Source organism: Bos indicus x Bos taurus, chromosome 26 (assembly GCF_003369695.1).
Source record: "Bos indicus x Bos taurus breed Angus x Brahman F1 hybrid chromosome 26, Bos_hybrid_MaternalHap_v2.0, whole genome shotgun sequence".
NCBI classification, from domain to species: domain Eukaryota; kingdom Metazoa; phylum Chordata; class Mammalia; order Artiodactyla; family Bovidae; genus Bos; species Bos indicus x Bos taurus.
Window position 1 is genome coordinate 9,281,565 of NC_040101.1, and position 21,175 is coordinate 9,302,739.

A 21,175-nucleotide genomic window follows, 5' to 3' on the forward strand; every position below is an offset into this window, starting at 1 on the left:
GGGAAGAAGGGACAGGCTGGAACAGCAGGTCACATGGTGGTGGTGGCTGGTGCGCCTGGAAAGCTACGCTGGGGCTGAGTGAGGAAGCGCCGCCAGTGAGCCTCTCGACTCTTCACGACAAGTCATGTGGCAGCAGCATGCAAGTACACTCTCTGTCCTTCCCCTAAACGGCTGAAAATCCAGTGATGACAGAGGTATGGAAACCTTTATATGTCACCATAGGAAAGATGGAGGTGAAACAATCCTCAAAGGGGAGGCAGTGTGGAAATTAAAATACATAACCTGTCTCCTGATCTCATTTTTGATCACCCACACATCCCATGCCGCCACCTCTAACTGCCGTGGCTACCCTGACATGGGTGCATCTGCCAACCCTCATTGTCCAGAATGGACTTACCAGCTGTGCCACCTACAAGTGGAGAAAAGTTACTAGAAAAAATAAGACTTTAATAGAGATTTTGTACATACTGTGGGTCTGCTCCTCCCGTTTGAGCAAATCCAGGCAGTATTTCCTTAGGCAATAATGACTGTAACAAAGCAATTACATATACACATGTGTAGAAATTTATAAATATAAGAAAATCAATACCTATGATCCCTGGTTTGGGAAGATCCCCCTGGAGTAGGAAATGGCACCCCACTCCAGTATTCTTGCCTAGAAAATTCCATGAGCTGAGGGACCTAGTGGGGCTACAGTCCATGGGGCCACAAAGAGTCAGACACAACTGAGCGACTAAACACACACATGAATCTCTAATACATTTAAAATGCAATTTAGGTCTTTATTAACATGAAAAAAATTTAAAAATGGAAGATTAGGAATTAAAGCTCATCTGAATTATATATAATCATAAATATTGTATTTAATTATTTTATAAAACACAGCATATGTGTTCTAGTTATATTAAGCAATTTGTGAATCAAAAAATAGACCACAATTATCAGAAGCTGTGTAAACTATTAATGAGAGGTTCAACTTTAAGTGAGACGCATTTCTCTTATGCGCTAAAAGAAATGCCATCTAATGGCTACATAGGTTGTTAATAAATTAGGAAAAGACTGGTAAAAGTTATATATTGTACAATCCTACTCCGGGAGATGGTGAAGGACAGGGAAGCCTGGCATGCTACAGTTCATGGGGTCACAAAGAGTCAGACACAACTTAGCGACTGAACAACAACCTCATGTCCCTAACTTCAGAGTGATTTATAAATGAATAAACTTTATATTAGTTCTCACTTCAAAGAAATAAATTCATCAAAATACTAAATGAGTGTAAACCATCCTTTTTGTTTTAGGTGAAAACATTTAATTTCCAGAGTGAATTCATTTATTTTTTAGAGGCAAATATATCACCTAACAACACATATATGATAGGTATAGTTTCTGAAAATTAAGTCTGCCAGAGAGAAGTGTAATCTCCTTGATTTATGTGCCTTAATGCTTCAATGCAGAATCTCAGCATTTCATACATTAAACAGAAATGGGCTCTGGAAAGAAGAGCCTGTATCAGTTCCGAAAAGCAGAGAGTTTCTTCTGCTTCCTGGGTTGACTGAGATAAAACAAGATGACTTCTCTCATTTTACACCAAACACTGAATCTGAAAGTAATAAGCCTAACAAAGAATAGGTCAGTTCTAATTATTACTTTTCCATCCACAGCTACAATGTGACAGAACACAAAATTAACAGCCCCAATGTAAACCAGTTTTACACATGCCAAACATCACATTTAAGTTTTTATCTGAAATAAACAATAAAAAAGGTAACATGGTGATTTGAAATTAAAGGTTGCAAGTCTTAAGTACCCAGTTTTATAAGAATAATTAATTAGAAAAAGAAAAAATATTACTTACTATTCTAAGCACTTTATATACCCCTAAACATAAGGTCTTTGTAAAAATTACAAGAGTACTCCAATCAAACACATATATAGTACAAACTAATGAAATGCTTTAGAAATCCTTAAAAAAATCTGAACATCTGAGCAACCCAGAAGTGTATGTGAATTTCTTACAAAAGTGAAAAATATGGGAAACAAGAATAATTTATGGCCCTACCACATTAAATCTTAGTGTACAGTACCAGATATACAGTAACAGTACAGTAAAAAGACACTGAGGTCACTTTATGCAAATAAACAGCGATCCGCAAATGACATTAAATAGTTGCTTTAACTCTTGGCGGTTTGGTTTTATAATAAATATGTAATAAATAGCTGTAGTACTTTGTACATGTTGAGTGCTTATCTTTCTCCATTTGAAAGTCCTTCTCCAGAGTCATAATGTCGTAGAGGCATCCCAGAGGGTGGGGAGTTAGGACGCTGCAGCAAGTCCATTAACAAAGCCATCTTATTATCTATGTGCTCCTGGAGTTTATATATTCGCTGATCAACGTAGTCTGTAAGTTTCTTTTCCATCAGTTCCAAATTTTTAGAAAGAATCTTTTCCAAATAGGAACAAATGGATTGCTCTTCGAGTCTAGAAGTAAATTTAAATATTAATGTAACAATTTTCCTTAATATTTAACAAAAACAACCAAACTGCAGTACAATAAAGTAGCCACAACTTTGAAATTTGTCTCCATAACTATATTCTGTCTCCTTGCAACATATTTCCAACACATACCCAGCAGGGGACCACAACACTGAATGCCCAAAGCCTTCTTATTTCTTTAATTCATTAAACATTTAAGCACAAAGTGAAGTGAGAGTATAAAAAGGAAGATGATGGAACTTCTACCCTCAAAGAATAGATCATTAGATAGAAAGGGTCTTTTTCTATTTTGAGCTCCAAATCTAAAGTCATCTTGTGAATTTTTTTAAGGTCTTCTAAGTACTTCCCTAAGCAATGGTATAACTGAAATACTTGGGCTTTTTTTTTTTTTTTTTTTATCCACACCACCTTACTAAATCACTAGAAGCTTCTATGAACAACTGTGTACAGGCTTTTATGTGGACAGATGTTTTCTTTTCTCTGGAATGAATGCCCAGGGGCATGACTGCTGAGGCACACGGTACCTAAATACGCTTAGTTATTAGAAACTGCCAGAGTATTTTTTAGAGTGGCTGTAGCATTTTACATCTCCATGAGTAATGTATGAGAGATCCTGTTTCTCCACATCCTCATCAGAATTTGGTACTGTCACCATTTTACACTTTTTATTTCAGCCATTTGAATAACTGTGGAGTGGTATCATGTGGTTTTAATGTGCCTTTCCTTAATAGCCACGAGGTCAATAGCACATCTTTTCATGTGCTTATTTGCTTTTGTATATCCTCTCTGGTAAAATGTCTCTCTCTGTCTTTTGCCCATGTGCTAGCTGGACTTTTTAATTTTGAGTTTTAAGAGCCCTTTCTATATTTTAGATGTAAGTCATTTATTGGACTTGTGATTTGCAAATTTTTTCCCAGTTTGGAATTTGTATCTTATTCCACTTCACAGAGTCCTTTTTTTTTTAATTCTTTTTTATTTATTTTGGTTGTGCTAGGTCTTTGTTGCTGCATGGGCTTTTCTCTCTAGTTGTGCCGAGCTCCTCCCTAGCTGTGGTATGCAGGATTCTCGGTGCAGTGGCTTCTAGGGCACACGGGCTTCAGCAGTTGTGGCTCCCGAGCTCTAGAGCACAGACTCAATAGATGTGGTACACAGGCTCAGTTGCCCCGCGGCATGTGGGATCTTGGCAGATTAGGGATCAAACCCTTGTCTCCTGCACTGGCAGGTGGATTTTTTACCACTGAGCCACTGGGAAGCCCCCAGAGTCTTTCACAGAGCAAAATTTTGCATTTTCATGTGGTTCAATATATTTTCAATTATCCTGCTTTTCGTGTCATATCTAAGAAATCTCGTCTAGGTTCCCAAAGACTGCCTCCTATGGATTATTAGAAAACTTCCATAGCTTCATGTTTTACACGTACGGCTCTGATCCATTTTGAGTGAAGTTTTGTATAAGGTACGAGGTTTGGGTCATAGTTCACTTTTTGCTCTTTGGATATCCATCTGCTCCAGCACCATGAGTCAGAAAGACTCTTTCTTCTTCCTTTACTGAACTGCTGTTGCACCTCTGTCAAAACTCAGTTGAGCTCACCTGTGTGGGTCTGTCTATGAACCCTCTACTGGGCTCCACTGACCCCTGTGTCTGCCCCTCCGCCATCACTGCCCTGTCTTGATACTCTCGCTATAGAAGACTCAACACTGGAAGAGGGACTCCTCCCACTTCATCCTTCTTTCTCATGGTTGTCTTAGCTATTTTTCCTCTTTTGCTTTTCATAGAATTTTTAAAATAATCCTATGTCTACAAAATATTGTGAAATTTTAGTATGTATTGCATTAAATCTTCATATCAATGGGGAGAACTGACAACTTTACTGTTAAAAACTGAATTTGTAATTTAACAGTCTCTGAGAAAGAAATATCCAGGCCCAGCTGGTTGCACTGAGGACTCCTATCAATACCAAACACCTTAAGAAGAGATAAAGCCAGTTGTACACAAGCTCTTTTAAGATGTGGAACTCATATTATGAGGCCAGTATTATCCTCACAGGAAAAACCAAAGACAGGACAAGAAAATTTAGACCAGTACCTCTAATAAATTAGATGCAAGAATACTCAACAAAATATTAGCAAATCAGATCCAACATTGTATAAAAATTACAGCCCACAACTAAGTGGGATTTACTCTAGGTATGCAAGGTGGGTTTAAGTTTTGAAATTAACGTAATTCACCATAAGAACAGACTACAGAAGAAAATTCATGATCATATAAATGGCCATAGGAAAAATATTTGACAGAAACCTATTCATGATGAAAGAAATTCTCTGATAATTAGGAAGTAAGGAAGTCTAAAGTATTAAAGTAATTTAATACTTTTAAAGTATTAGGTTGGTGCACAAGTAATTGCAGTTTTGCATTGTTGAAACCTGCTGTTTGATAATGGAATACATTCTTATTCCACTTCAAAATGGAAAATAAAGCAGTAGAGACAACTCCCAACGTCAACAACACAGCTGGTCTAGGAACTCCTGAGGAATATATGGTGCAGTGGGGATTCAAGAAGTTTTGCAAAGGAAACAAGAGCCTTGAAGATGAAGAGCACAGTGGCCGGCCACAGAAGTTGACAATGACCAACTGAGACCAATCACTGAAGCTGATCCTCATACAACTATCCAAGAAAGTTGCCTAAGAACTCAACGTCAACAATTCTATGATCATTTGACATTTGAAGCAAATTGGAAAGGTGAGAAAGCTGGATAAGTGCTTGCCTTGTGAGCTGACCAAAAACAAAAAAAAATGGTTTGAAGTATCATCTTCTCTTACTATATGTAATGATAACAAACCATTTCTCGATTGGATTGTGACATGATGAAAAGTGGATTTTATAAGACAACCAGTGATGATCAACTCAGTGGCTGGACTGAGAAGAAGCTCCAAATCACTTCCCAATGCCAAACTTGCACCAAAAAAGGTCTTCGTCACTCCTGGTGGTCTGCTGCCCATCTGATCCACTACAGCTTTCCGAATCCAAGCAAAACCATTACATCTGATTGCTCAGCAAATCGATGAGGTGCACCGAAAACTGCAACCCCTGCAGCCAGTACGGGTCACCAGAAAGGGCCCAATTCTCCTCCTCGACAACACCTGAGTGCACATCACACAACTGATGCCTCAAAAGCTGAACAAACTGGGCTACAAAGTTTTGCCTATCTGCCATATTCACTTGACCTCTTGCCAACCGACTACCACTTCAAGCATCTCAATGGCTTTTTGCAGGGAAAATGCTTCCACAACCAGCAAGAGGCAGAAAATGCTTTCCAAGAGTTTGTTGGATCCAGAGGCACAGATTTTTACACTACAGGAATAAACAAACTTATTTCTAGTTGGTAAAAATATGTTGATTGTAGTGGTTCCTACTCTGACTAATAAAGATGTATTTGAGCTTAGTTATAATGATTTAAAATTCACGGTCCAAAAACCACAATTAAGTTTGCACCAACCTAATATTAAAGTAATTTAAAGACTACTGTTATCTTTCCTTGTCCTTCTCAAGTAAGAACCACTTTTTTGTTTCAATAACTTATTAAACTCCTCAAACTGAATGCTATTGGAACATTAAAAAAAAATTCAACCAACAGAACTACCTCATTTTATACGTAATAAAAGTATAATTCCAAAGATTGAAATAGTTAACTCAAATAGTTAAGCCAGGACTATGATTAGAGTCCTGAATTCCAGTGCAATATTTGGACACAATCCATTTATATAAAGGATGGGGAACATACTAAATAGCTGCCACTTAGTCAGAGCAGGACTGGAAAAAATTGGAATTATGAAACCAGAGGATAAGAGGCTGTATACTATAAATAATTAGCTGGAAACTGTTTGGATGACTCCAAAATTAGCCTGGTCACACATGATCTACAAGGAAAATCCACTGCAATGGCTCACTTCATACAATCAGGCAAACAGTGTGCACATCATGGCTACCACAGCTCCTCTCCCTTCATACAGGTAACTCTCTACTCCGACCCTTGTCTGCTGCTTATACTCCTCCCACCAAAGGCCTGAGAAGTGCCCGGCACCTCCAATTTACACACTTCTTTCAAAGCAACACATTCTACTCTGCAGAATATTTCTTTCTTCTACGTGTGTCAGTGGTGAAATGTCAAAGCTCCCACAGTTCTCTCCGCAAACAAGTTCAGGCAGAAGCTACTGAAACAAACCTCTTTCCCCCACCTGCCTCCGCACCCTCCCCCACACCCCATCTCGACCACACGGGTCTAAACACTTACGTGACACCCCCGGCGCCTCCGCCAGGCTTGGTGATGCTGTCCTGCCACTTGGTGCCGGGTCCCACCCGGAGATGGCTCACCTGGCCACACAAATTCTGCAGAAAAGGCAGCAACTCGGAGTTAGGTATGTGTGAGCTGTCACCTGCTTTCTTTGATAAGAAAGAAGATACTGCATTCTTCAGATCATTCTCAAGAATAGAACGGCTTTGTGGCCCAATTTTACACTCTTGGAGGCTGCTCATACTTCCTCCACCAGCTGGCTGCAGACTCTTCTCAGTGGTAGCCTCCGAGTCGTCAGTCACGTTTCCAGATGTCAATCCAGTTCTGAAAGGAAAAGGTGTGCAGGATGACTTGTCGAAGGCTCCCGGAGTAGACGAGGACGGCAGCCCCATCACGTGCTTGTGTCCCGTGTTTCCCAGGATCGACTGGAGCTGCTCTCCGATGGCAACACAATTCTAAGGAAGGCAGATGAGGAAAGAGCAGGAACATTAATGATAGTGACAGCTAACTCTGGAGTGACCTCGAGTCAGGCAAGGTGCCTTCTTCCATCTGAGCCTCAGAACGTTCACGTGGAGCAGGCCACAGCCACTGTCCCAGTATTGAGTTGAGGAGAAAAGACTAAAGCTAACTCGGCCAAGGTAACACGGTCATTGGTGGCAGAACTAGGACTGGAACCCCGGACACCCAGCTCCAGAGTCAAGACTTCTAGTCATTTCAGTGTAGTTTTGCTAAGGAAAATCTTCAAGTAAATACAAGCATACTTAGTAAAATTGCACAGGCATATTTAATGTTTCTACTACAAAGCCCTCCTTAATCTATGGTATTTTCTAATGAGTCACAATAATTGATAATTTTCCTAGAATTAAAAATCATCTGCGTACTGTCACAAATGTAGGCCACCCTAAAGAAATACAGTTTGTTTTCACTGGAAGATAGACTAGATAGTTACTTGCTTAAAGTTTGATGTTCTACTTATATACTTAAAAGTCTGCATTTTTTTTTTTAACATTTTCAGTGATTAAAATGAGGTAGCTACCTTTTGGCCATGTCTGCTGTAATAATTTATAGGGTAATGATTACATTTTGTGGCCTCAACTCAACCAGCTAGGCTATATTCGTTCCTGAGAAGACCGGCTCACATCTGATAGGAGGTTACACGGTCTCCTACAGGGAGGCATACTCTTGCTATGTTCTTCAATTTTTCCACAAGAGAAAAGCAAAACTACCTCTAGCCTAGCTAACTGTTACATTTTATGGTGCCATCCTAAATTCTAAACCCAGATCTCTACTAGAGATACTTATCAGGGAATATCATCTCACAGTGATATTATTGTTCAATACCTTGTATGAGAGACTAAGAAAAGTATTATTCAAGCTTAGGTGAAGACACTCAGTCCATATATTTTCTGGATATTTGAAAAATGATTCTTGGATTAAGTGAGCCTCAAACTTACTCATTCAACAAATATTTTCCAGAAATCTACTCTGTGTTAGGTACTGTTTCAGGCCCTGGAAATAAGCCAGTGAATAAAAAAAGAAAATCACTGATGTGTGGACAGTACAATCTAGGCAGCAGGGAGAGATAGACAACAAAGAAAGAAAGAAATCCTGTGGATGCAGACGGTGATACTTTAGGGAAAATACAACAGGACATACGAATAATGAGAGCCAGGGAAGTTGGTATGTGGGAGCAATAGGGCCCCAAGGAACTTCTACTGAACTGCCCAGTGGAGAAACTCCCTTTATAACAAAATTTTATCTTCTTCTATTGAATGCAAGTTTTAAGTAAATATTAAATTATTCCTAAAGAATGATTATATACAATCATACTTATAAAATTTAAAAATTAGACCACTCTCCTTTGGTGAAAAGAAGCTTTACTCAATCACAAAGGCAAAATTCGATTATTTTTGGTGGTAGCATAATTTTGATACTACAAGAAAACTTTATGATAAAAAATTGAAAATTCTACAAAATTGCAATTACATAAACAGTGGACTTAATGTCAAAACTGTAAATGACAATTTGCCAGAAATTTTAATTAGAAAAATGTAAATGCAATTAAGGCATCTGCTATATGAATTTTTCTTTTCTGATATAATATTATTTCAAGAAATTCACTGATCATAAAAATTAGTCATATTCTTCTAGAGAAAAGCTCTTAAGGTGACTTTTTACTTTGTATTAAATGGTGAGAAATTCACAGGTTAGTCTATACAACAGTGCAGTAAATGAACTAACTTTAGATGCTGGTGGCTATTCTACTTCTTTTGTTTGCCTTTATTCAATTCTTAATTTTCTTGAGCTGTCGTATGTTGCCTTGCAAGGGACATCAAACCTTTTTTAAAGTAGGCAGAAAAATATGTATAAAATGATTCATATGAACTGATTGTTTAGGGCACATGTCATATGCTATTAACATGTGCGAAAAAACATACAGCAGGCTAAAAATCATGAAAGCATTTATGTAGAATTGTGTCCATATACTTATACATGTATATTTTATTTAATATATGTATACATATACTCCAAGATTTCTGAAAAATTTTTTATGAACATCTTGTAGGATTTCTGATCATCTTTAGTTTTTTTAATTATAAAGAATGTGCGTGTATAAGTATCACTTTGAAAAAGCAAGAAAAAATATCTTATTTTTTTAAAGATGTAAAAGGTAAACAATAAAAATCTTGAATAACTGAATATGTTTTCTTTGAGAAAATATATTTTCTCACAGCTTTCACTCAGATAACTTTAAATGACAATCATATACCAGGAATTTAGAGACAGAATTCCCACTCAATTATTCTAAACTGCTTAAGCAAAAACAATCAGCACATCTGAACTTCAAAACAAAAAAATAAGAAATCACTTTAATAAAATTTTTCACAAGGCACAGGCAAAACAGGGAGAGGCCGGTAAGCTGCTCTCAGATCCTTCCTTTCCCCTTCTGGACAAGCCCTGCCCCAATTAACACATGAAGGTTCTAAAGAGTATGTGTCTTCACACCCCTTCCACAGGAGGAGGGGTTCTGATTATGAAACATTCTTACTTTATACTCAACAGATAGTTACAGAGCTCATGAGACACTTTACATCTTATCACCCAACCTGGTGGCTCAGATAGTAAAGAATCTGCCTGCAATGTGGGAGACCTGTGTTCTATCCCTCGGTGGGAAAGATCCCCTGGAGGAGGAAATGGAAACTCACTTCAGCATTCCTGCCTGGAGAATCCCATAGACAGAGGAGCCTTGAGGGCTATAGTCCTCGAGATCGCAAAGAGGTGGACATGACTGAGTAACTAAACACTTTCACCTTATCATTATTCAAATTGACTCCCTGAAGATCTCTGAGGAGTACTTGTTGATAATCTGAAGGGCATATATATTATGTACTTACCTGGAGCCATAAACAAGACAGCCAGGTCCTATTTGCACGAAGTTTATATATGAGTGAGATAAACAGAACAATACATGAAAACAAAAATAGTCAAGAAAGCTCTGATGAAAATATGATAGAGATTTGGAGGAAGAGGCTAATTATTTTAAACAGGGTGGTTAGGGACAGTATCGCTCAAGATGGAACATTTAAGATGAGGCTGAAAGAACAAGAAAAGGGCAGACTTGCTAAGATCGAGAAGAGGGGATTCTGGCCAAAGAGAACAGTTAAGAGTGCAGAGGTCCTGAGGTGGGAGCACAGGTGGATATCTGGGGAACACACACCTCAGAATGTCCAGAGACGAGCATCTGAGGAGATGTGACAGGAGATGGTGTTGAGGAGGGAACGACGGCCCAGATCTGAGATGAGAGGGTGAGGAATCTGGATTAACTCTGGGGTGAGGGGAAGCAGTTCGGGGACATTACACAGGGGAAGTCGAGTCTGATGGACCCTCTGAGATCATCCTGGTTGCTCTGTGGAGAGGGAGCACTGGAGCAGGAGCATCTGTTAGGAACCTCCTGAGCTGTGCAGGTGAGATCACTGTACCAGAGAACGAAGAGGACGGACTCTGTTCTTTTGGAAGCTCTCCATTCTGAGGTTTCCAAGATCATCACCAGCTCTCCTGTTCTCCTAAGTCTGCCCGTCCCTCCAATGAAACAAAGAAAGAAAGTCGCTCAGTCGTGTCCGACTCTTTGCGACCCCATTGACTGTAGCCTATCAGGCTCTTCTATCCATGAGATTTTCCAGGCAAGAATACTGTAGTGGGTTGCCATTTCCTTCTCCAAGGGATCTCCCCGACCCAGGGATTGAACCCGGTCTCCTGTATTGTAGGCAGACGCTTTACCATCTGAGCCACCAGGGAAGTCCCTCCAGTGATACTCCTATTAAATTAATATTGGCAAATCTCACAGAAGTTATCTGATTTTTTAATTTGTTCTTGTTTTAAAGTTTCACACCTAAAATTCAATACTTCCAAATTAAACTCCTTTTTCCCCAAGTCACTCCCTCTGTTGTGTTCCATGTGTATTATTAGTATCAGCATCTTCAAAACTTTAGTTTCTCACTGGATTGTTTTTCTCCCACAAAATTCATACTAAGTTATGGTCAAGTCCCACCAGGACCACTGTTGTAGCATCTCACAGCCCAGCACCAGGTTCCTCCTTCAAGTTTAGGCCCTCTTTAACCTTCATCTGGATGAGAAATAACAGATGTTTTCCATCTTGCAGCCTCACTTCCTGCTGACCCATCTTTACATGTAATCAGTTCAGTTCAGTCACTCAGTCATGTCTGACTCTTTGTGACCCCATGGAGCAAGCACGCCAGGCCTCCCTGGACATCACCAACTCCCGGAGTTTACCCAAACTCATGTCCATTGACTTGGTGATGCCATCCAACCATCTCCTCCTCTGCTGTCCCCTTCTCCTTCTGCCTTCAATCTTTCAAATGAGTCAGCTCTTCGTATCAGGTGGCCAACTATTGGAGTTTCAGCTTCACCTCAGTCCCTTCAATGGACACTCAGGACTGATCTCCTTTAGGATGGACTGGTGGATCTCCTTGCAGTCCAAGGGACTCTCAAGAGTCTTCTCCAACACCACAGTTTAAAAGCATCAGTTCTTCGGTGCTCAGGTTTCTTTATAGTCCAACTCTCACATCCATACATGACTACTGGAAAAACCATAGCCTTGACTAGACTGACCTTTGTTGGCAAAGTAATGTCGCTGCTTCTTAATATGCTAAGCTGGTCATAACTTAGGAGTAAGCGTCTTTTAATTTCATGGCTGCAGTCACCATCTGCAGTGATTTTGGAGCCCCAAAAAATAAAGTCATCCACTGTTTCCATTGTTTCCCCATCTATTTCCCATGAAGTGATGGGACCAGATGCCATGATCTTCGTTTTCTGAATGTTGAGCTTTTAAGCCAACTTTTTCACTCTCCTCTTTCACTTTCATATAGGCTCTTTAGTTCTTCTTCACTTTCTGCCATAAGAGTGGTGTCATCTGCATATCTGAGCTTATTGATATTTTTCCCAGCAATCTTGATTCCAGCTTGTGCTTCTTCCAGTCCAGCGTTTCTCATGATGTACTCTGCACAGAAGTTAAATAAGCAGGGTGACAATATACAGCTTGGATGTACTCCTTTTCCTATTTGGAACCAGTCTGTTGTTTCATGTCCAGTTCTAACTGTTGCTTCCTAACCTGCATACAAATTTCTCAAGAGGCAGGTCAGGTGGTCTGGTATTCCCATCTCTTTCAGAATTTTCCAGTTTGTTGTGATCCACACAGTCAAAAGCTTTGGCATAGTCAATAAAGCAGAAATGGATGTTTTTCTGGAACTCTCTTGCTTTTTCCTTGATCAAGCGGATGTTGGCAATTTGATCTCTGGTTCCTCTCCCTTTTCTAAAACCAGCTTGAACATCTGGAAGTTCACAGTTCATGTATTGCTGAAGCCTGGCTTGGAGAATTTTGAGCATTACTTTACTAGCGTGTGAGACGAGTGCAATTGTGCGGTACTTTGAGCATTCTTTGGCATTGCCTTTCTTTGGGATTGGAATGAAAACTGACCTTTTCCAGTCCTGTGGGCACTGCTGAGTTTTCCAAATTTGTTGGCATATTGAGTGCAGCACTTTCACAGGATCATCTTTTAGGATTTGAAATAGCTCAGCTGGAAGTCCATCACCTCCACTAGCTTTGTTCATAGCAATGCTTCCTAAGGCCCACCTGACTTCATATTCTAGGATGTCTGGCTCTAGGTGAGTGATCACACCATCGTGATTATCTGGGTCATGAAGATCTTTTTTGTACAGTTCTTCAGTGTATTCTAGCTACCCCTTCTTAATACCTTCTGCTTCTGTTAGGTCCACACCATTTCTGTCCTTTATTGAGCCCATCTTTGCATGAAATATTCCCTTGGTATCTCTAATTTTCTTGAAGAAATCTCTAGCCTTTCCCCTTCTATTGTTTTCTTCTATTTCTTTGCACTGATCACTGAGGAAGGCTTTCTTATCTCTCCTTGCTATTCTTTGGAACTCTGCATTCAAATGGGTATATCTTTCCTTTTCTCCTTTGCTTTTCACTTCTCTTCTTTTCACAGTTATTTGTAAGGCCTCCTCAGATAGTCATTTTGCTTTTTTGCATTTTTTTTCTCGGGGATGGTCTTGCTCCCTGTCTCCTATACAATGTCACAAACCTCCGTCCATAGTTCATCAGGCACTCTGACTATCAGATCTAGTCCCTTAAATGTATTTCCCACTTCCACTGTATAATCATAAGGGATTTGATTTAGTTCATACCTGAATGGTTAGTGGTTTTCCCCACTTTCTTCAATTTAAGTCTGAATTTGGCAATAAGGAGCTCATGATCTGAGTTACAGTCAGCTCCCGCTCTTGGTTTTGCTGACTATAAAGAGCTTCTCCATCTTTGGCTGCAAAGAATATAATCAATCTGATTTCAGTGTTGGCCATCTGGTGATGTCCATGTGTATAGCCTTCTCTTGTGCTGTTGGAAGAGGGTGTTTGCTATGACCAGTGCCTTCTCTTGGCAAAACTCAATTAGCCTTTGCCCTGTTTCATCCTGTACTCCAAGGCCAAATGTGCCTGTTACTCCAGGTGTTTCTTGACTTCCTACCTTTGCATTCTAGTCCCCTATAATGAAAAGGACATCTTTTTTGGGTGATAGTTCCAAAGGACTTGTAGGTCTTCATAGAACCATTCAGCTTCTTCAGCGTTACTGTTCGGGGCATAAACTTGGATTACCGTGATACTGAATGATTTGCCTTGGAAATGAACAAAGGTCATTCTTTCGTTTGTGAGATTGCATCCAAATAGTGCCTTTTGGACTCTTTTGTTGACCATGATGGCTACTCCATTTCTTCTAAGGGATTCTTGCCCACTGTAGTAGATATAATGGTCATCTGAGTTAAATTTATCTATTCGAGTCCATCTTAGTTCTCTGATTCCTAAAATGTCGACGTTCACTCTTGCCATCTCCTGTTTGACCACTTTCTAATTTGCCTTGATTCATGGACCTAACATTCCAGGTTCCTATGCAATATTGCTCTTTACAGAATCAGACCCTGCTTCTATCACCAGTCACATCCACAAGTGGGCGTAGTTTTTGCTTTGGCTCTGCTTCTTCATTCTTTCTGGAGTTATTTCTCCACTGATATCCAGTAGTATATGTTCATTTTTCAGTATTCTATCTTTTTGCCTTTCCATACTATTCATGGGTTTCTCAAGGCAAGAATACTGAAGTGGTTTGCCATTCTCTTCTCCAGTGGACCACATTTTGTCATGCAAAGCTAAAAGACACCCACAAACTTTATAACAGCATTCAAAATCCTCTATGATCCAGCCCCAGTCCACCTGAAGCTTCTCCTATCATATCTTCATTCCAGAGAAATGAACTTCTATTCCATTCCTAGCTACATCCTACTTCTTCCAGCACTGAAGATTTAATCTGAACTATTCTCTCTTAAGTTGCATCTCTCCAAATTCACTTGCTTAATCCCACCCTTTCTCTTTAAAGGCCCAGATAAAATGCCACTTTCTTTAATAACCCTTTCCTAGTCTTTCTCACAGAGAAGGCAATGGCACCCCACTCCAGTGTTCTTGCCTGGAGCATCCCAAGAACGGGGGAGCCTGGTGGGCTGCTGTCTACGGGGTCACACAGAGTCAGACACAATTGAAGCGACTTAGCAGCAGCAGCCATCAGTGTTTCTCAACATTCCCCACTTACATGCCCTGAGTTCTCTATTAAGTCTATAGAAATCCTTACAGACGGGCTGTAGACTAATTCACCTTAGAACTTTTTTAAGTAATCGAAACAGTGCATTATTTATGAAAAAGGGGCTAAGTAAATGCTTGCTGAATGAATGAGCTAGAGAATTCACAGAAAATTGTGAAGTCTGAAAAACCATTTTTTTTGCAAGCTGCAATTTTTACATAAGTCAGTAAAGATAACAGGGAAATCAATAATAAAAGCTAAAAGGAAAAAATTTATGTCACCACATGTTGTAATAAAGTGCTATCATATAAAGAATTGTAATGGTTTCTGGAAAGAAACCCATTCCTACTCACCTGCTGCTGGAATCTCACCATATTCATCAACTCCTGAGCTCCAGGTGATAACTTTGACCCCATGGACTCCATGATGGTTTGGACCCTCTCCAGGTCTATCCTTGATCCTAGAGTGGGAGAGCCTGCTGAAGAATGTGCCGAGACTTGCCTTACGTGTACCACAACTTTACTGATGAACACACAGTTCTTTTCACCAAAGGAGAGCAGCTATTATAACACAAAAGACCAGGAAAATTAATAATGGTAATAAAAACAACCATTGTTTAAGGTCATTTCTTGTCAATACTGAAGTATCACTGAAGCATTCAAAAGTCTAAAAATTAACCTCAAGTACATTTTAAAGTTTCTTTAGTCATAGAAAAAAGCTATAAAGAACTACATCAACTTTAAAAAGTCTTTTTGTAATTAAAAAAATTAAGTGTAAATAATGTTTTACTTAATAGTTTTAAAAAAAAAAGAATTAAAGATAAACTATTCCAATCTGAGTCCTTAACATACTGAAATTTGTCATAATATTATGTGATATTAAATAAGACTCACTAGAAGCCCATGCAAAGTGTTGGCTGATAGTTAATACAGTTCAGTATTTTAGAATTTAGAATAAATTCTAAAGGAATTCTAACAGAATGTCCAGATGACTTAAGAGAGCTCAATAGTTTGCACATAGAAAAGATGAGTTCGCAATGATTTTCTAATTTGTCAAGAGAGTAAATAAAGGTCAATCTTTGAGCCTAGTTCTTCTGACTTCTTTCCCAGGAGCTTTTCCAGTGCTTTATGCTGCCTCATTTTGTTCATGCTTCTAAATCAAGATGTTTCCTGTGTGCTGTAGACTGCACAGTAGCAAGTAAAGTAAATTAAAGTCATTCAATCATGTCCACTCTCTGCGACCCCACAGACTGTAGCCTACCAGGATTCTCCATCCATGGGATTTTCCAGGCAAGAATACTGGAGTGGGTTGCTATTTCCTTCTCCAGGAGATCTTCCTGACCCAGGGACTGAACCCGGGTCTCCTGCATTGTGGGCAGATGCTTTACTGTCTAAGCCACCAGGGAAGTTCAAAGTGGAATGCAAACAGGATTTAGAATCAGACAGACCTGAACTCAGTGAGGGCTGTGTCTGGGTGACCCTGGGCAGATGCCAAACTTGAGTCAGGGGTAAAATCAGTTCACACATAGTTGTTATAAGGATTGTGTGTTACAATGTCCAGTGTATATCACTGAGTGAGTGCTCAAAGATACACATCAGTAACTATCATTTAACTTTCGTATACTATTAAAGGTACTACTGGCCCAGAAAAGGCCTTCATACAAACCCAAAGATTTTCCTAAATGAAACTCTCTGCACTCCGAGGTACTTCCACAGCACAGTTACAAATCCCTTTCACCCTCAGAGACAACAAACCCATACATCACACAAAGACACAGGTGAATACAGGTCCATGATCTAAAAAGTGTTGCACCAAAGATGCGACTGTCATCAGCAAGTGAGTAAATACCTTATGAAATGTATACACCCACATTTCAACTTCCATGTTATTCCTGTTCTGTTTTTTAATCCCCAAACCTTTCTCAGGAGTGAATGTAGTGCCTATTTTCCACACTGAATCAACCTATTATCTGTCTTGCCCACTATAATATTAGTAATGTGATGGCTTCATTCCAATTCATTTCATAACTGTTAATTCCTAAATGTCAAGTACCATAGCTGTCATTAATAGGCATTCCAATATGTGTGGATGAATGAATCCCTTAAACAATTTTAGAAGCTATTAGTATATACACCTAAACAACATCTTTGCTCTTCTGTAATAATTAGCACTTCATGGGATAATAAGTAATAATAATCACTTCATGGGAAATAGAGGGGGAAACAGTGGAAACAGTGTCAGACTTTATTTTTTGGGGCTCCAAAATCACTGCAGATGGTGACTGCAGCCATGAAATTAAAAGACGCTTACTCCTTGGAAGGAAAGTTATGACCAACCTAGACAGCATATTCAAAAGCAGAGACATTACTTTGCCAACAAAGCCGTCTAGTCAAGGCTATGGTTTTTCCAGTGGTCATGTATGGATGTGAGAGTTGGACTGTGAAGAAAGCTGAGCCCCGAAGAATTGATGCTTTTGAACTGTGGTGTTGGAGAAGATTCTCGAGAGTCCCTTGGACTGCAAGGAGATCCAACCAGTCCATTCTAAAGGAGCTCAGTCCTGGGTGTTCTTTGGAAGGAATGATACTGAAACTCCAGTACTTTGGCCACTTCACGCAAAGAGTTGAATCATTGGAAAAGACTCTGATGCTGGAAGGGATTGGGGGCAGGAGGAAAAGGGGATGACAGAGGATGAGATGGCTGGATGGCATCACTGACTCGATGGACATGAGTCTGAGTGAACTCCGGGAGTTGGTGATGGACAGGGAGGCTGGGCGTGCTGCAATTCATGGGGTTGCAAAGAGTCGGACATGACTGAGCAACTGAACTGAACTGAATAATCAACATAGAATTTTAGAGATAAAAATAATCAATTCAATAATTTATTTTCTTCAGTTCCCTAATATTACCCATAAAGTAGGTCCAAACAAAAATGAAGAAACTGGCTCAAGATTACTCTGCTAGTCAGCAGAAGAGCCTACTTAATAGCCAGGGCTTATGGTTTTCAGCTCTATACCCTTTCCCTACACCCGATGACATCAGTAAACTTCACTTTAACAATATTGTTTATGCTGAAGACAACAGTCCAATTCTCTTCACCTTTATGTTACCCTTGTCTGAAAGTTCTCTAATTATATTTTATCTTTCTAAATATTTGGGGGCCAAAACTGCATGTGCTTTTTTTTGACACCTAAGTTTCATAAAAAGGTAACAAATCTTTTAAACTTACATATTCAAGTAAATAAACTATAACTTAGTTAAAAATTTTCTTTTTTTAATCACAGTTTTTGAAGGCTTAAAAGTAAAATACCACTGTATTATCAACAGTACATGTCATGACATAGCAATGTAATAAATGTTCAAATTTTAAAAGACAAATGCATATTAGAAAATAATTTTTTTTTACAGTTTACTAATATTTCTGAACTAGAACTAGAGACCAAGTTGAATTATTTTACCAAATCAACAGAAAGTAAGTGTATATATAGTAGAAAAACAACTATAGTTTTCAAATTAGTTAAAATTTAGGAATGACTTACCTTTATTTTACAAGCATGTGTGGGAGACTCCAATTTTAGATATTTTTTGTAGAAAGTAATCTTTTCATGTTCACTAAAAATAAAAAAAATTATAAAAAATTTCATACATTATCATTTATAAGGGTTACATTTAAAAATAAAGGTTTCCAGGACAATATTTAAATCCTGAAATTCAGTTTTCCTGGTGAGACATAAACAGTTTGAATTTCCTGTGGAGTTGCACTGGATATAAAAACACTAACTGCCAGTTACTAGCTACATGCAAAAATTAAATTATACCCACTGTATAACCATGCACAGGGCACACCATAAAGCTCAAGAATATATCCATTATATACAACATGCACGGTTCACATTTTGATTCATATTAAGCAACGATTAAGACAGAATCTTCCTAAGAAATTGGGGGGAAAAAATCAAAAAGTATAATAATGGGTTAAGTACGCTGGTATGGCAGTCTTAAATTCATGCACTATTTGTAAAGGGTTTCCTACAGGAAAATGTTCAAAGTTCTAGACTGATAAGACAAATTAATTTTTGGAAAACAGAGCCTTGTAAGTTAAATAAAACAAATGTGAAACACTTACCAGAGTTTCATTCTAATAAAACTCTTCCACTAACTAGCTATGATATTTTATTCATTTATTTCAACTTCCCTCTCTTCCATTAGCTCTCCATTTCCACATTTATAAAAACAACTAGGCTGCTCTAGACTGTCTTTAAGATCCCTAAAGGCCTAAACTTCTACATCTGCTGGTATGTTTTTATCTTCTCTCTCCTAGTATTTAGCACCAATGTCAGAGAATCAACAAATACTGTAAAAGCTCAAGAAAATAAAACACTACTTCAGAAGAACACTTCCACATTCATTAAGTCACAAACCTGTTATCCAGAACATTACAAACATTCTTGCCCCTACTGGTTCCACAGTACTCCTCTCCTAAGTACACTTCCATATTTCTTGCTGAACTTAAAATGCCAATAGAAACGATTTCTTCACCTCCATGAGGGTCACATCTCAAGTAAAGGAAGCAGGGGTTTTCATCTTGGTTGTTCAGGTTCCTTTTCAAAGTCACCTGATCCTGGCTGAAAAGAAAATGAAGAATATACCTATAGTCCTCCGAACATTCTCGTTAATCCACTTACTGGGCCACAGGGTTGACATATTATCCAATTCACTTAGGTCTGCATTTGGAGTCCAAGTGCATTCCAAAACACTGACCAAATGAATGCTCAATAAAGAAATCATGACGAAACGATGCTTTAGACGAGGGTCTCCACTATTTTCCCTTGACTTCTATCTACATTGTATGCGACTTCCTGTTACTGCCTGAATAGTTAAGTGAAATAAATGACAAATGTGTGCCATTTTCAAAATCAAGCTTATGAAGATTTTCGACATTTGGATTTTTTAATGCCTGTTTTGGTAGATAGGAGGTTTTTGTTTCAGGATAAGAGGCCGGTTCTGATCCCGACAAGGGGCCTCAGGAGCCGACGAGATGGACTCAAGGGGGATGTGTGTCTCCCGCTCACCTGCCCCCTCGCCCCCAACATTCACCCCCGAGTCCCCTCAGCTTTCCCGCGGACGCCCCTCTGTCCTCCCGCCACCCGGGCCCGGCCCTTTCGCCCTCGCCGCCCGCACAGCCCCGTCACCCGCTCGGCTCCCGCATTTCGGGCGCAGACCCTCTCCCCTCAGGGTCCCCGTCTCCCCTCGCGGCTCCCCCTGGAGCGCGGCTGTGTCCCTGAGCACAACCCAGTCCCCGCCGGCCCAGCGCACCCCGAGGCGGGCGGCGCCAGCAGCTCCTCCCAGTCGGCGTCCCGGGCGCCGAGACCAGCCCGGATGAGACGGAGACTCTGGGCTAAGGCTCCGCACTCGGCATCCCAGGAAGAGACCAGGGTCGGGCGCCGGGTCAGTGGCCCGTGTACGGTCTCGGTCTCCATTCGGCCACCTACGGACCAGGCCGGCTCCGGAACCTCTCTTTATAGCTCTTTAATTTTCGCCAGACCAAGGAAGGTTAAGGGCAACTTCCGGCTCGGCCGGCGGCAAACCTGACAGCCACGGCTTCCCTGCGGCGTCTGGAAGAGACCAGCTACCGTAAACACGCATGCGCGTATCAGCCGGTTTAGGCGGCGGGGCTCCCAAGCCGCTGGGGAAAGAGCGGTAGGGAGGCGCATGCGCACTGGCAGCCTCGTCCAAGCCCTGGGATTTGCGCAGGCTCGATGCAGAGCATGCGGGAACGCCGCCGTTATTCGACGTTACCCCTAGAACTGAAGCAGGTGGTGTTGCTCCCCTTTTGCTGGCCTGACCGAGTTGGGTTGGTCCATTGAGGAGAGTCCATCTCGAGTTCGGTGTGGTGTCCGTTCCTCGGTGTGGTGTCCGTTCCTCTCGAGATCTGGAGGAACTATTCTCGACCCTGGGTGTCTCTGGAGTGGACGCCGATAGTTTTTGCTGATGGCAGTTGTGGTGCAGGGGGTTGGGGACTGCGCGAGCGTGCCGTGGAGTCGCCTTGTCACTCCTCACCCGGCTCCCACACGCACTTTCCTCCGAGGGTATCAGGTGGGTGCCCGCAGTTCGGCTTTCGCCGAGGAGGTTTGGACAGTGTACCCCGCAGCTGTGGGGCCGGGGCGAATTTCTAGGGATGGTTTGGGGCCCTGGGACGTCACCGATCCGAACCCCTCTCGTGTCCCCCGGGCCCAGAA

At 40.4% G+C, this 21,175-nt stretch overlaps 1 protein-coding gene across 1 annotated transcript; it reads right to left on the reverse strand.

Moving 5' to 3' along the window:
* Positions 1-761: 761 nt before the first annotated feature.
* LOC113884340 (uncharacterized protein C10orf88-like) lies at positions 762-20,586 on the reverse strand. The gene is made up of 6 exons (XM_027528871.1): positions 20,253-20,586; positions 19,358-19,561; positions 18,476-18,548; positions 15,293-15,499; positions 6,785-7,239; positions 762-2,479 (listed from the first exon to the last, which is right to left on the reverse strand). The coding sequence occupies exons 1-6, from the start codon at positions 20,414-20,416 to the stop codon at positions 2,245-2,247; spliced, it is 1,338 nt and encodes a 445-aa protein (XP_027384672.1). The 5' UTR covers positions 20,417-20,586; the 3' UTR covers positions 762-2,244.
* Between the last annotated feature and the right edge of the window lie 589 nt (positions 20,587-21,175).

Excerpts from the sequence above, each read along its gene's own strand:
- LOC113884340 (XM_027528871.1), bottom strand. The coding sequence starts at position 20,416 with ATGGAGACCGAGACCGTACACGGGCCACTGACCCGGCGCCCGACCCTG. Across the intron at positions 18,549-19,357 it reads TGTAATGTTCTGGATAACAG|TGAACATGAAAAGATTACTT; the intron begins GTTTGTGACTTA and ends TTTTATTTTTAG. Across the intron at positions 7,240-15,292 it reads TGGTGAGATTCCAGCAGCAG|AATTGTGTTGCCATCGGAGA; the intron begins GTGAGTAGGAAT and ends TGCCTTCCTTAG.